The following is a 14,328-nucleotide window of genomic DNA, read 5'->3' as shown; positions in this document are numbered from 1 at the left end:
GGTTAGGATTCTGGGCTTCCACTGCCGTGGCCCGGGTTCAATCCCTGCTCTGGGAACTGAGATCCTGCAAGTCGAGTGGCATGGCCAAGAAAACAAACAAAAGAACAGACAAAAAAAAAAAAAGGAGGACAGGACACAGAGAAACACACAAAGAGAAGACCATGTGACAACAGAGGCAGAGATCAGTGATGTGTCTACAAGCTAAGGAAGGCCAAGAATTGCCTGCAGCTACCAGGAGAGAGACCTGGGATAGATTCTCCTGCAGAGCCTCCAGAAGGATGTAACCTTCCTGACACCTTGATTTTAGACTCCTGGCCTCATGAACTGTGAGACAATAAATTTCAGTTGTTCGAAGCCACCTGGTTTGTGGTACTCCACTATGGCAGCCCCAGGACACTCATCCAGGGGGCCCTTCCCTGCCCTCCACGTGCTGGGATGAGGGCTGCAGGTCAGGCCCTCCACCCGGGGACCAACAGTCCCACTGCCCACCAAGGACCACGAGACAGCGGAGACTTCAAAGAGATGTTCCTTTTAATAACTGAGTCACCCAGAGCCACGGCCCATGGGCTGAGCCCCTGGGCAGGGCTGGTGGCCAGACCCTATCGGCTTCCAGTGGCACCACTCGGCTTTTCTAAAATGAAGCCTGGAGTGGGCTGGCAGCGGGGCCCAGACTGGGAAGATCCCGGCCCACTCGGGCTGTGCGTGGTCCCAGCTGTAGCATCTCGGCACCAGTTACAAAGTGGAATGCTTCTCGAAGGGCACGGTCAGGAGTCGGGCTGCTGCCTCGTCCAGGAACCAGCAAAGTTTCCCAGTGCGGGGCTGGACCAGGGCGGCGGGGAGCGGGTTTTCCTCCTTGTCCTCCAAAATGCGCTGTGTGGAGAGGGCAGGAGCGTGGGGCCCTGCCCACACCCCAGCACCCTTGGACCTCTCCTACCCTCAAGAGGTGATATCGCCCATCCCGGATGTCCTAGCTTCAAGCAATCAGGAGGGATGGGGTCTCTTCCTTTTTATCATGTGACTGTTTAATATGGGGGTCAGCACACCTCTTCTACAAAGACCAGAGAGTCACTATTTCAGCTCTGCAGATCACACCCCATCTCTGTTGCAACTACTCAGCTCTGCTGTTACAGGGCAAAAGCAGCTTTCTAAAGTGCTTGATTTCTTTATTTCAATTGTTTTTTATTTAACAATTAAATATATATGTATATGCATTAAGTGCTACGAATTTACCTCTGAGCAGTTTTGGCCTCATCGCATCCATTTCATTTCATAATTGTTAACTCCTAACTAGCCTGTATTTGCAGTTTTCATCTCCCCTTCAACCCAAGAATTATTGAAATATCCTGGGATCTGGTGCTTTCAGCACAGTAGTGTCTAGGGCCATATTCTATGCCTACAACCTTCTTGGGAAGGGGGCCCTCAGCTGTTACCTTCAGAACAGCTGCCTTGCCTTCTCCAGTTGCCACAAAGATGATAGTTCGAGCTGCATTCAGCACGGGAAGTGTGAGGGTCACGCGCTGTGGAGGTGGCTTCGGGGAGTCGCTGATGGGGGCCACAATCTTCTCCTTCTCCTGGGGAGGGAGGCCCAAGGTAGAGACAGGAGGACAATGTCACTTGACCTCTTGAGTACTCACACATGCCAAGCACTGTCCATCCACCGTTCCATCCCGCCCACTAATCCTGTGGTACTTGATTTAAGGCTCCTGTTTTAAGGGGGGTGAACTGAGGCTCAGAAGGGTCAAGCCCAGCGGGCATGCCTGTTGGCAGAGGCTGACTCACACCACGCTGTAGGCACCTTCCAGCGCTCTGGAAGCCCCAGATGGCAGAGGCTGGGGCTCAGACATGAGCAGGGCCTTCGTGGGTGTGCTCACCTGCAGGAGGGGGTGGTCTGGGAAGAGTGAGCAGGTGTGGCCATCGGGACCCACACCCAGAATCAGCAGGTCGAAAACCGGGATGGAGTCCCCTTGGAATGCCTGGGTGAGGAAAGAAGACAGTCCCAAGAAGTTGTGAGGGAAGGGCGCAGAGGACACAAAGAAACAGTTGTCAGAAAAACAGGTCGCTGTAACCCAGTGAGAAATGCTCAGCCTCACCTGCAAAAAAAGGAACTCTAATCTACAAGGTTCCACATTTCACTGTCCACCTGGCTGACAGTGTGGGTATACAACTGTCCCCACGATTTGAAGACCCAGGCCCACTACCAGGGTGTCAGAGACCAGGCCACCTTTGGGGTCCCCCAGGGCAGGGCTGTGGCCTCTCAGAGGGGGGATCCTCAAAGGGGGCTCTGCAGGGTGAGGCTGGGTCTGCTGACTGCCCCCAGGGAGATTTCTGCCAGTGCTGAGCACACAGTGCCCCCAGCAGGGCGGCTCCGGCACTCTGGGAGAGGCCATCGGATGGATGAGGTCTTGCTGCAGCTACTCCGAGGGACTCACCTGTCTCAGCTTCTTGGCATAGTCCTCAGCTGCCTCCTCCACGGGCAGCTCGGGGTTAACGGTGATCACCTGGCTGTCGGGGATCGGCAGCCTGGAGAGCAGGTGGGTCTGCAGCAGACGGAGGCACAGTGTCACCAACAGAAACACACAGTTAGTGGTGGCATGGGACCTGCACCTATGACTACCTGGATCCTCCAGGTGAGGACATGACTGTCATTATCCACTTCCCGTGAGTGAGGATCCCAGTGGCATTCCGCCAGGGGTCTTTCAAGTCCATGGTGCTTGGGGGCCTCCTGGCTCCAGCCTGCACCTGTTTGGCCATGCGACAGCCCTGTTTCTAAACCCCCAGGGTGGGGAAAGGGGGGTGTGGGATGAACTGGGAGATTGGGATTGACACATACACGCTACTATGTATAAAATAGATAACTAATGAGAACCTCCTGTATAGCATAGGGAACTCAGTGCTCTGTGGTGACCTAAACGGGAAGGAAATCTAAAAAAGAGGGGATATATGTGTACTTATAGCTGATTCACTTTGCTGTGCAGCGGAAACTAACACAACACTGTAAAGCAATTATACTCCAATCAAAGTAAACAAACAAACAAACCCCCAGGGTCCTTTGGCCTTCAGGATAAAACCTAGCTCCTCTCTGCCCTCCAGGAGGCCCTGCTGACCTTCCTGCCTCAGTGGGTACACCAGATGCTGACCCTGCCTGGGAAACTTACACATCCCTCAAGCTGCCTCGTCTGAGCAGCCACCCCTGCCTGCACCTCCCCCGCAGTGCTGCCTGGTGGCATGACATATAATTGTGAAAAGCACTGATTTGTCTTCTGGGCTGCCACTACGGGGTGAGCGTGCCCAGCACATAGCAGGCACCCCAACCTAGTATGCGTGGGTTTAATGCAGAAGCACCTGGAATCAGGCCTCCCGCAAGGCAGAGGGCTCTAGCCCTCGCCCATGGAGATGAGCCCCAGGGCCTTGGATCTGCCCTGGCAACCCCCACCTCGGTGCCTCCTTTTAGGCAGGGACTAGCTCAGCCAAGGCAATGCTGAGCTGACCACAGAGTAAAAGCAGGTAAACAATACAGTTTTTGGAGCAGTGGGGGAAGGCGGCAGGGACATGGGGCAAACCCGCCAGATCTTATGGCGCTGACCCCCCTGAATGTTGGCCTGAGTGTGGGCTCTGTGTTGAGGGTAATGGGGAGCCAAGGAGGGTGTGTGAGCTGGGGAGGGGCACGATCAGATCCATCGTTGGAAAGACCTGCTTTGTCCAAGGTCCCCATCTATACACACCCTTGGGGATTGTACTGAGCAAAGCCGGATGGAGTACGGGTGCCCCATTTCTGTCACCTGAGTCCCCTCCTTAGCTGCCCTCCCCCACAGGGTCAGAGCCATTCCCTCCTCCTCAGTTTGGGCTTCCAGGGAGCCCAAGGCTGGGCATCGGTTGGGCAGGTTCCTGGAAGTGGAACTGCTGGTTGATCGGGTGGGCTCTCTCTAAACACTTTGTAGGTGCTGAGGAACCATCCCCGGGAACGTGGCCCCAGCTAATCCTCCCAGCCTGGACAGCAGAAGGCCCATAGAACAGGGTGAGCCATTCATGCTTAGAGAGCCCCAAGGTGGCCGGGGTCCATCCTCAAGGAGAGGAATACCTCTGCACCCCTGTACCAGGTCGCTTAGTGGCCCCCCAAATTCATGTCTACCCAGAACCTCAGTTATTTAGAAAGAGGGTCTTTGCAGTTGTCATTAGTTAAGATGAAGTCAGTGCATTAGGATGGGCCCTAAATCCAATGACTGCTGTCCTTGTAAGAGGAGGACACAAAGAGAAAATCAGAGAAGATGATGTAGAAACAGAGGTAGGGGTTGGAGTGATGCAGCCACAAGTCAAGAAACGCCTGGAGCCACCAGAAACTGCAAGAGGCAAGGAAGCCTCCTGCCCTAGAGCCTTTGGAGGGAGCATAGCTCTGCTGAAAACACCTTGATTTTGGACTTCTGGCCTCTAGAACTGTGAATCAGCGCCTGTTGTTTTAAGCTACCCATTTGGTGGTACTTTGTTACGGCAGGCCCAGGGAACTAATATGATTCCCCTCACGGGGAAACTGGCAGAAGCAAATCCTCGCCCCACGTTTGTTCCCACCGCACAGCTTTTGCCTCTACTCTACCCTCTGCCCCAGCTCCCCACTGGCGGGCTCCTCACACCTTCTGGTCACAGCCCAAACGTCACCTCCTCAGAGCCCCCCAGTGCCCACCATCCTGGCTGAAAGATGCTCCCCCCTCTTCCCTGGCACTTTCTTTCATCTTACACTATTATCTTTTGTCCAAACTGCATTGCGTTATGGCTCCGGGTGGATTTCCCTTATTTATTGCCCTGTGTGTTGGTACCCCTTGCCCCACAATGAGCCCTGCGAGGGACCTGTCCCTAGTGCTGGATACATGGACACGCATTGAACATCCGTGCAACTTTCTCTTTGACGGTTCTGTTAGAATTCTGTTACTTGAGGAAGTATGGCTTTTCTAATTAAAAGTCTTTCAAAGTCACTAAAAAGAAACAAGAGCCCACTTTTAAATTAGGCTCTGGGGGAAGACACACAGGAAAGCAGACTTAAGGGTGGCCCCTGTCCCTGCTATGGGTCCCAGGTGCTATCTGGGGGGCTGGGCCAGGCAGGTTCATACCCCGGCTCCCTCACTGGTTACCAGGTGACTCTCCTGGCCTCAGTTTCTCCATCTATGAAATGGAGGTACTAACAGCCCCCGCCTCATAGGCTATTGTGGGGTTTCATGAGATGATGGATAAAGCGCTTGGTAATCAGTAAACCTTCCTGCTTATTACCAAAACAAACAAAACAAACAAAAACCCATCACCTCAAGCTTCTTTGTGAAGAGAACTTAACACATCCAGGACCTGAGCGACCTGAGGCTTCTGGCCAAACCTGCACCTCCCACACTTCCCTGGGTGGGTTTTCCTCCTCCATCCATGGCAAGAAGAGTTGACTGAGACGCGGGGGGCTGGGGGGGAGGCGTAGGCACCCAGCTCAGACCAAAGATCCTCCAAGCCTCAGTTTTCCTGCTTGTAAAATGGCGGGCAGGGGGTCCCCTGATTCTATAGGAGTCTGGGGCCCCAGGCCAAAGTTAACCAGTCACGGAGTCATCAGCGCCACAAGCTGTGTGGAGACCACCGAGAACTCGTCCAGGTTACAGATGGGGAATCTGAGGCCCAGGTTCCACACCAGATCCCTCCTAGCTGGCTCTTCCCTAACTGCCTTTGCACGCTACGAGCCTGCGGCGCCTGACCTTCTCTAGGTCCCTGGAATGAACCACTCTGTTTCACCTCCACGCCTTTGCCCATGCCATTCCCTCTACCTGGCTACCGGATAAAGCATCGAGAGGCTTCAAGGTCCCCACTTTCCACCCGGGTGGCAGTGGAGGTGCAGCCCAGATGGGACGTCAGGGCATCCAGCAGACCATTCCCGGATCCAGTCCAGATAGAGGCAGAGGGCACGGTGTGACCCTGCAATACCCCCGTAGCCTGGTTCAGGCGGTGGGCGCGGCCTTCTCGAAGTGACCCCCGGTGGCCCCCGTAGCCGGGTTCAGGCAATGGGTGCGGCCCTCTCGACGTGACCCCCGGCGGCCCCCGTAGCTCTCACCCGGTAAAGGCCGTACGTGCTCTCGGCGTGCTCGAAGGGCACGAGCCGCTCGTCGCAGAAGCCCAGCGTCCAGCGCGCGAGGCTGGCGGGCCCGGCGGGGGCAGCGGCGGTGGGCAGCTCGCGGGCCAACATCGAGACGAGGCTGCCGCCTGACAGGCCAAGCGTGAAGCGGGCGCGGGCCCCCGCCAGGCAGCACGCTGCCTGCTGCGCCACGAGTTGTGCCAGCGACGCGCCCAGCTCTTGCGAGCTCGAGAAGACCGAGATGAGGCCGGGGGCCGGCGCGGCCATGGCGACGGCGGCAGCAGGGAGGCGGAAGCCCTCCCGGCAGCCGCCAGTGCGCCTGCGCGAAGCCTGGTCCTGGTACACCCCGCTCGGTGCCTTTGGGCGGCTGCTTGTAGCACATGCGCAGTCCCACGAGTGAAATCCCGGCGGGGTGGGGCAGCCGGTCCGGCGGCGCTCATTGATTCTTTGCGCGCTCATCGAACTCTTTCCTGGGCTGCGGCAGGCGGAGCAGGTGCAGTTGCGCTCAACCTCCCGGTATCAGGGCGGGGCCAAAGGAGGGAGCTCAAAGCTTCCAGGCTCGGGAAGAGGGGGACCTGGGGTCGGGTGGAGGGAGGCGATTTCCTGGAGGAGGGCGCATTTTGGTGGACTTTGCATTCCTGAACTTATGTTTGTCTTGCTGGTATTTGTCGTTTCTCTCTTTAATTAAAATATAGACTTGATGAGGACAGGGATATTTGTTATGTTCACCGAATCCTCCAAAGCCCCCTGAATTATGGCACAGTGTAGGGGCTGAAAATACACTTGTTGAATTTCTCCTGCATATTCTCGCTGGAGACCTCTGTGTCTCTCTGAGGACTCAGAGAGGCCTCCACCCTTGGCTCTTGCCTGGAGAAGCTACCAGACTGAGGCAAATGGGCCTTGGCTGATAAGATAGAATATTCAGGAAATAACATGGGCAGGGAGGACTGGAAGGGGCAGGAGGCCTGGTGGGTCAAGGCAGCTGGACCACGTCTCAGAAGCAGAGAGTTTAGGAGAGTGTAGTAAGTGCAATGAGATTTGCATAGGTAGTGCATCTTTAAAAGAAGTAGCAAGAAAACAATTCCATTTACAGTAGCATCAACAAGAATAAAATGCTTAATAAGTTTAGCAAAAGAGGTGCAAGACTTGTACACTGAAAACTATAAAACTTAGCTGAAAAAAGTTGAAAGATGATCTAAGTCAATGGAAAAACATCCAATGTTCATGGGTTGGAAGATTTCATATTGTTAAGATAGCAACACTCAGCCAATTAGTCTATAGATACAATGCGATCCCTATCAAAATTCTGAGAGCCTTTTTTGTAGATATTGACAAGCTGACCCCAAAATTCACATGGAATTGCAAGGACCCCGAATAGCCAACCAATCTGGAAAAAGAACTAAGTTGGAGGACTCACACTTCTTGATTTCAAACTTACTGCAAGCTACAGTGACCAAACAGTGTGGTATTGACATAAGGATAGACATATATATCAATAGAATAGAACTGAGATGGAAAACAGCAACAACAAACTGTATGTCTTTGGTCAGTGGATCTTCAACAAGGGTGCCAGAACCATTCAATGGGAAAAGAATAGTCTTTTCAACAAATGGTGTGACAGTTAGACAGTCATATGCAAAAGAAATGAAGTTGAGGGACTTCCCTGGCGGTCCAGTGGTTAAGACCCTGCTCCCAACGTGGGGGCATGGGTTCGATCCCTGGTCGGGGAACTAAGATCCCACATGCTGCATGGTGCAGGCAAAAAAGAAAAAAAATATATTTTTTTTTAAAAAAGGAATGAAGTTGAACCTTGTAGTAGGCAGAATGATGGTCCCCCTGCTAAGGTGTCCACACTGTAATTCCCGAAACCTGTGAATATGTTAGGTTACTTGGCAGGGGGGAATTAAGGTTGCAGATGGAATTAGGTTGCTAATCAGCTGTCCTTAAAAGAGATTACCTGGATGAGCATAATGTACTCACAGAGGTCACTAAAAATAAAAGAAGGAGGACCAGAGAATTGACAGCATGAAAAAGACTCAACCCACTGTTGCTGGCTTTGAAGATGGAGGAAGAGGCCACGAGCCAAGGAATATTGGCGGTATCTAAGTGCTGCACAAGGCAAGGAAATGGATTCTCTCAGAAGCTCCAGAAGGAATGCAGCCCTGCCAAACCTTGATTTTAGTCAAGTAAGATCCATTTCTGACTTCTCACCTTCAAAGCTATAATTGGCGTTATTTTAAGCCAGTAAATTTGTGGTGATTTGTTACAGCAGCAGTAGAAAACGAATACAGATCCATACCTCCTGCCATATACAAAAATTTAAATGGGTCAAAGACCTGAATATCAGAGCTAAAACTAAAAAATTCTTAGAAGAAAACAAATGCAAAAAACCTTTCTGTCCTTGGGTTAGACAATGATTCCAAAAGCATGAGCAACAAAAGACAAATACATAAACTGGACTTCATAAAAATGAAAACCTTCTGTGTTTCAAAGGATACTACCAAAAGAGTGAAAAGACAACCCATGGGATGGGAGAAATTTGCAAATCATATATCTTATAAGGGTTTAGTATACAGAATATATTAAGAACTCTTACAACTCCAAATAGACAACCGAATTAAAAATTGGGCAAAGGGTCCGAATAGACACTTCTCCAAAGAAGGTATACAAATGGCCAATAAGCACATGAAAAGATGTCCTGTTTATTAGCCCTCAGGGAGATGCAAATCAAAACTACAATGAGGGGCTTCCCTGATGGTGCAGTGGTTGAGTGGGAAGATCCCACATGCCGCGGAGCGGCTGGGCCCGTGAGCCATGGCCACTGAGCCTGCGCGTCCGGAGCTTGTGCTCCGCAACGAGAGAGGCCACAACAGTGAGAGGCCCGCATACCGCAAAAAAATTAATTAATTAATTAATTAAAATAAAACTACAATGAGATATCACTTCATACCTACTAGAATGACTACAATAATGAAACAAGTAGTGCTGATTAGGGTGTGGGAAATTGTAAACTCACACACTGCTGCTGGTGGGGTTATAAAATGATGCAGTCACTTTGGAAAACAGTCTGGCAGTTCCTCAAAAGATTAAACATAGAGTTACCGTGTGACCTAGCACTTCCACACCTAGGTTTATACCCAAGAGAATTCAAGACATGTTCGCACAAAAAACATTTGTGTGAATGGTCACAGCAGCATTACTCACGATAGCCAAAAAGTGGAAATAACTCAGTGTCCATCACCTGGTGAATGGTTAAACAAAATGTGGTCTCTCTTTACAATGGTATATTGTTTGGCCATAAAAAGGAATGAGCTACAACTTGGATGAATCTTAAAAACATATTGAGTGAAATAAGTGAGACGCCAAAGGCCACATATATGATTTCATTTCTATGGAATGTCTAAAACATATCCGTAGAGACAGAAAGTAGTACTTGCCAGAGGCTGGGGAAGGGGAACAGGGAGTGACTTCTAAGGGACATGAGATCTCCTTTTGGGGTGATGAAAATATTCTGGAACTAGACAGAGGGGACAGTTGTATAACCTTGTGAATATACTAGAAGCCACTAAGTTGCACATTTTAAATGTTTTTTTAATTATATTTTAAATTTATTTCATCTTATTTTTATTTTTGGCTGCGTTAGGTCTTCATTGCTGTGCGTGGGCTTTCTCTAGTTGCTGCCAGCGGGGGCTACTCTTCGTTGCGGTGCGCGGGCTTCTCAGTGCGGTGGCTTCTCCTGTTGTGGAGCACGGGCTTCAGGCACGCGGGCTTCAGTAGTTGTGGAGCACGAGCTTCAGTAGTTGCGGCGCATGGGTTCTGCTGCTCCGCGGCATGTGGGATCCTCCCCGACCAGGACTCGAACCTATGTCCCCTGCATTGGCAGGCAGACTCCTAACCACTGCGCCACCAGGGAAGCCCTAAGTTGCACATTTTAAGAGGGTGCATTTTATGGTATATGAATAATAGCTCACTTAAAAAATAAACCAGTGATTCAGGCACATGAGACAGCAGGAGCAAAGGCACTGAGGCCAGACACAGGCTGGAAACAACCATCTGTGGTACAAGGAAAAATGCCTGCAGGATGACAGTGCTAGCCAGAGCCTGGAATCTTCCCCAGAGTGATGGAGACCCTCAAGGGGTGTGGGGCAGGGATTCAGCCTGCAGCCGCCCGTCCTCAGGAAGCTCTTGGCCCCCAACTCTCCTCCTCCATGTGCCCTCTCGGGCAGCTGCTGCTCCTTCCTGGTCCTTCATGCACTTCTCAGCCCCTGCCTCTCACAGTGTACTTGCCAATGCCAGGCTGGGGCGTTTTTCTTCCCACATCACAAATAAAGACATCCCCTCTGTGCACATCCTTCCAGGGCCCCTCCAAAAAGGAGAGGCTCAGGGCACAGCACCTTCGGATCCTAGCTCTCTTCCTGATTTACCGAGGGTCCCGGGGGCAAGTCACAGAGCTTCTCATTTGGTATAAAAAATACAGAGCTATCAAGCCACGAGAAGGCATAGAGGAACATCAGATGCATCTTGCTGAGAGAAGCCAGTCTGAAAAGGTTACACATCGTGTGATTCCAAGTCCATGACACTCTGGAAAAGGCAAAACTGTGGAGACAGTAAAAAGATCAGGGGTTGGGGTAGGAGGAATGAAGAGATGGAACATGGGAATTTTAGGGCAAGAGAAACTACTCTTTGTGATACTGTAACAGCAGATGCATGTCTTTATGCAATTGTTGAAACCCACAGAATGTATAACAGAAGGAACCCTAATGTAAACTGCGGACTTGGCTTAATAATAATGTATCTACATTAGCTCATCAAGTGTGACAAATGTAGCCCACTAATGCCAGATGTTAATTATAGTGCAAACAGTGGCGCAGAGGTGAGAGGGTATATGGGAACTCTGTATTTTCCACTCATTTTCCTGTAAACCTAAAACTGCCCTAATAAGTAAAATCTATTAATTTTATTATTTTTAATAAGTTTATTTATTTTTGGCTGCGTTGGGTCTTCGTTGCTGCACTCGGGCTTTCTCTAGTTGCAGCGAGCCGTGGCTACCCTTCATTGCGGTGCACAGGCTTCTCATTGTGGTGGCGTCTCTTGCTGCGGAGCACGGGCTCTAGAGCGCAGCCTCAGTAGTTGTGGCGCACGGGCTTAGTTGCTCTGCGGCATGTGGGATCTTCCCGAACCAGGGATTGAACCCGTGTTGCCTGCATTGGTAGGCAGATTCTTAACCATTACGCCACCAGGGAAGTCCCCTATTAAAAAGCAAACAAACGCAGACCCTGATCCTAAGAGACATCAGGATTATTTTCTTGCTGGTCTGGAGAGAACTTCTTACACTGCTGCAACTAGCGTCACAGGCTTTGCAATGAGAAAGGTCCCCACTGGGCCACTTTCTCACCAGAGCCCCTGACAATGAGTTCATTCCCCTCCCTGTGCCTTCAGTTTCCTCATCGGTACAACGGGGACCATGATGATACCTTTGGAGGTGGTTGGATGTCTGAAGGGATGTTACCCAGAATACACTTGCTTATCAACACACCAGGGAAGCTCCATCCCCACCAGCACCAGATCCTTCTCCCACCCTCACTGGGCATCTCAGAGGCTATACCTTACATCCCCCTCTTTGCAGTGTGGGCAGCCAAGGACCAGCTCCACACATCAATGGTTCATCCATCCTTGAGCTGGCCAAGGACTCATCCACCCCCCATCCAACCCCAGGGTCGCCCCCTGGGTGCTCCCTGCTAGCAAATGCTCCGTTGTCATAAGACTTTCTTCCTCTGTCCCTTGAAATGGAGACGAGACAGACATTATAATTCTGGAGGGGGGACAGCTGATGGTGGGAGCTGAGAGTATGAACTCTGGAGCTCAATGTCCTGGGTTCAAATCCCATCTCAGGCAGCTACCCTTGCAGGCTCAGTGGTTCTCGCCCAGAGCTATGGCCTTACGTGCTGACCCCACACACAGAGGGGCTCCCTTCCTGGGGCAGCCGGACATGCCAGGACACACCCTCTGTCCCCGGCCATCCTGTGCACCTGCCGGAACCCAAGGCAGATAGGCTGTCCCTCTCCCGGGACCACCAAGGTCAGCACGGGGCTATGGGAGGACCCGGAGGCTGCAGGGAGGTGGCAAGAACGCTAACCCATGTGCCCCCCCCCGCCCCCCATCCCCAGACCCCTGAAGCCTTGCAGGTTGGAGAAGAGGCAACAGGAGCTGTAAGTAAAGGCTGAGTGTGTTTTGCTCATGTCTGGTGACTGTGTGTTCCGCGGTGAGAGGCCTAAAACTGACAGGGTTCTGGGCCACGTGGGGACAAACGGTGAGTGACTGAGTTCCCATCAGGCACCAGACACTCTGCAGGTTTATTTCTTAAATTCAGCTAGGAAACAAAATCTCAGTGCTTAGAAAGGCCCGTGCAAAACAGCATGGGGTCACCTGCTACTGGCCTTGCTGTTCTAGGTGCGGGACGGTGCTGCCGGAGGCAGGGACAGAGGGGCAGTTTGGGTGGCAGGCCCCAACGGTGGGTGTCCAGGCTGAGCCATCGACAAAGCTGATGGGGATGTCCGAGCCATCCTGGCAGGGTTGTCTCAGGATGTCACCAACCCAGGGTCCGAGCTGTCACCAGCAAGGCTAGCGGGACGTTCAATAGGCTGGAACGCCTGAGGCCCAAGAGGCCATCTCAGACGCCACCCCTGGCCTGGAGGCTTCTCCCAACCCCACTGCTGCCACCCCCGTGTGTCCCTCCAGCAGCCACACCAGGTAGGATCCCCAAGAGGCCTCTGCCAGGGTGAGCGTCTGAGCAGTGGGCCGAGCAGCCCCCCAGAGCCATCTTCAGGGCCCCTCCAGCAGAAGCTCCGTGGAGACGCCTGAACAGGGACATCTGGGCAGGGGAAACATCCAAGTGGTCACAGTCAGTTCCAGAAGTTTCTGGGGTATCAGGAAGGGCAGGCAAGGCAAGGGAGACCCACCAGGGATAGGAAGTGCAAAAGGCAATTGGTCCGGCCAGGGAGAAATTTCCCGTTGACCTGCACCCCTGGCCGAGGCCCCCCTGCTCCCGGGCTGGCCAGGCAGACACCCCCGGCTCCTCAGTTCAGCAAGGAGAGTGGAGGGCCTGCCTGGAGCTCATGCAGTGCTACAACGTCCAGGAATCTAGCAGCCTAGGGAGGTCTGGGCTGGGTGGGCCTTGTTAAGGCACAGCTGAGAGGGAGGTGGAGAGGCCCCACTTGGGTTTACCACCCAGTGGGGAGGACCCGCGGAGGCCCCCAAGGCAGCTGGGCCTCCGCACAGACCCCAGCTCCCAGGAAACGTCTGTTCTACTTTCGGCAGGAAGAGGGCAGGGGAGGAAAGATGGAGGAGAGAGGTGAGGGCAGTCAGGGACAGGAGGGAGGCCGAGAAGCAGGGCGCAGAGACAGACACACACACAGGAGTGGAGGACAGGCAGGGGGGCAACCAGAGGGGGAGAGGAGGAGGGTGAAGGCGGGAAATACAGGCTCCTCCTGGGATCCAGTTTCTCTGCCCCCAGGACAGGGCAGGGCTGTCTGGCTCAAGCCCCCCTCGCTTGCTGGGCCTGGTGCAAAGTCTCTGGTGGGCCGAGGAAGAGCGTCAGAGGGAGAAGGCGCCCGAACAGATGCGGGTGTAGACACCCTGATCCAGAGGCAGGTAGTGGCCCTGCTTCAGGTCCAGGAAGAAGAGCCGGTCTGAGGTCTGGCGTGGGTCGAAGCCCTCGTGCTGCAGCCTCGTCTTCTGAATCTTGAAGGTGCCTGTGGGGATGGGGGTGGGGGTGGAAGTGGGGGTGGGATGGGGACTCGGCAGGGGGGGTCCCAGGAATCCCCCCTCCCTCAACTCGCCATCCTGTCCTGCACCTCCAGGCCTCTGAAGAGGCCTCTGCTAGGAACATTCTTCCCCATTTTGCCTGCCTGACTCCCCCCTGGCCTTTGCATCTCAGCTTCATGCCCTCTCCCCCAGGGAGGCCTCCCTGACCACCCTCATCATGGCCTGAAACTCTGTGTACCCCCTGCCTGGTCACGTGCCGACCCCCCACAAGACCAAGAAGGTGACAGGGCTGGCTCTGTCACACAGTAGGTCAGGAGTCAGCAACTTATAGGCCCATGGCCCACCCCACGGGCCAGATTCGGCCCACCATTCGAGGTGGGCCACGCCCATTCACGTACACACTGTTTACTATTGCTTTTGCCCTACAGCTGCAGAGCTAAATTATTGCTGCAGAGGCTGTGGCCCACAACTGA

At 53.0% G+C, this 14,328-nt stretch overlaps 2 protein-coding genes across 3 annotated transcripts in view; both read right to left on the bottom strand.

Annotated features, from left to right (window-relative positions):
• Positions 1-513: 513 nt before the first annotated feature.
• Positions 514-6,429, bottom strand: PGLS (6-phosphogluconolactonase). Its single transcript, XM_082651905.1, has 5 exons — positions 6,071-6,429; positions 2,430-2,537; positions 1,872-1,973; positions 1,431-1,571; positions 514-870 (listed from the first exon to the last, which is right to left on the bottom strand). Exons 1-5 carry the CDS (start codon positions 6,356-6,358, stop codon positions 733-735), a joined length of 777 nt encoding a protein of 258 aa, XP_082508031.1. The 5' UTR covers positions 6,359-6,429; the 3' UTR covers positions 514-732.
• A 5,886-nt stretch (positions 6,430-12,315) lies between these two features.
• SLC27A1 (solute carrier family 27 member 1) overlaps positions 12,316-14,328 on the bottom strand; it is a 31,233-nt gene continuing 29,220 nt past the window's right edge. For both annotated transcript variants that reach the window (XM_082652267.1, XM_082652268.1), the window contains exon 13: positions 12,316-13,842. In XM_082652267.1, the coding sequence (XP_082508393.1) occupies positions 13,685-13,842 (158 nt within the window). In that variant the 3' untranslated portion in view covers positions 12,316-13,684. The remainder of the gene's footprint in view (positions 13,843-14,328) is intronic.

This window comes from Grampus griseus (genome assembly GCF_964374135.1).
Source record: "Grampus griseus genome assembly, chromosome: 3".
NCBI lineage: Eukaryota > Metazoa > Chordata > Mammalia > Artiodactyla > Delphinidae > Grampus > Grampus griseus.
The sequence above is the reverse complement of the archived record's forward strand: the minus strand, read 5'-3'. Positions and strand labels throughout refer to the sequence as shown.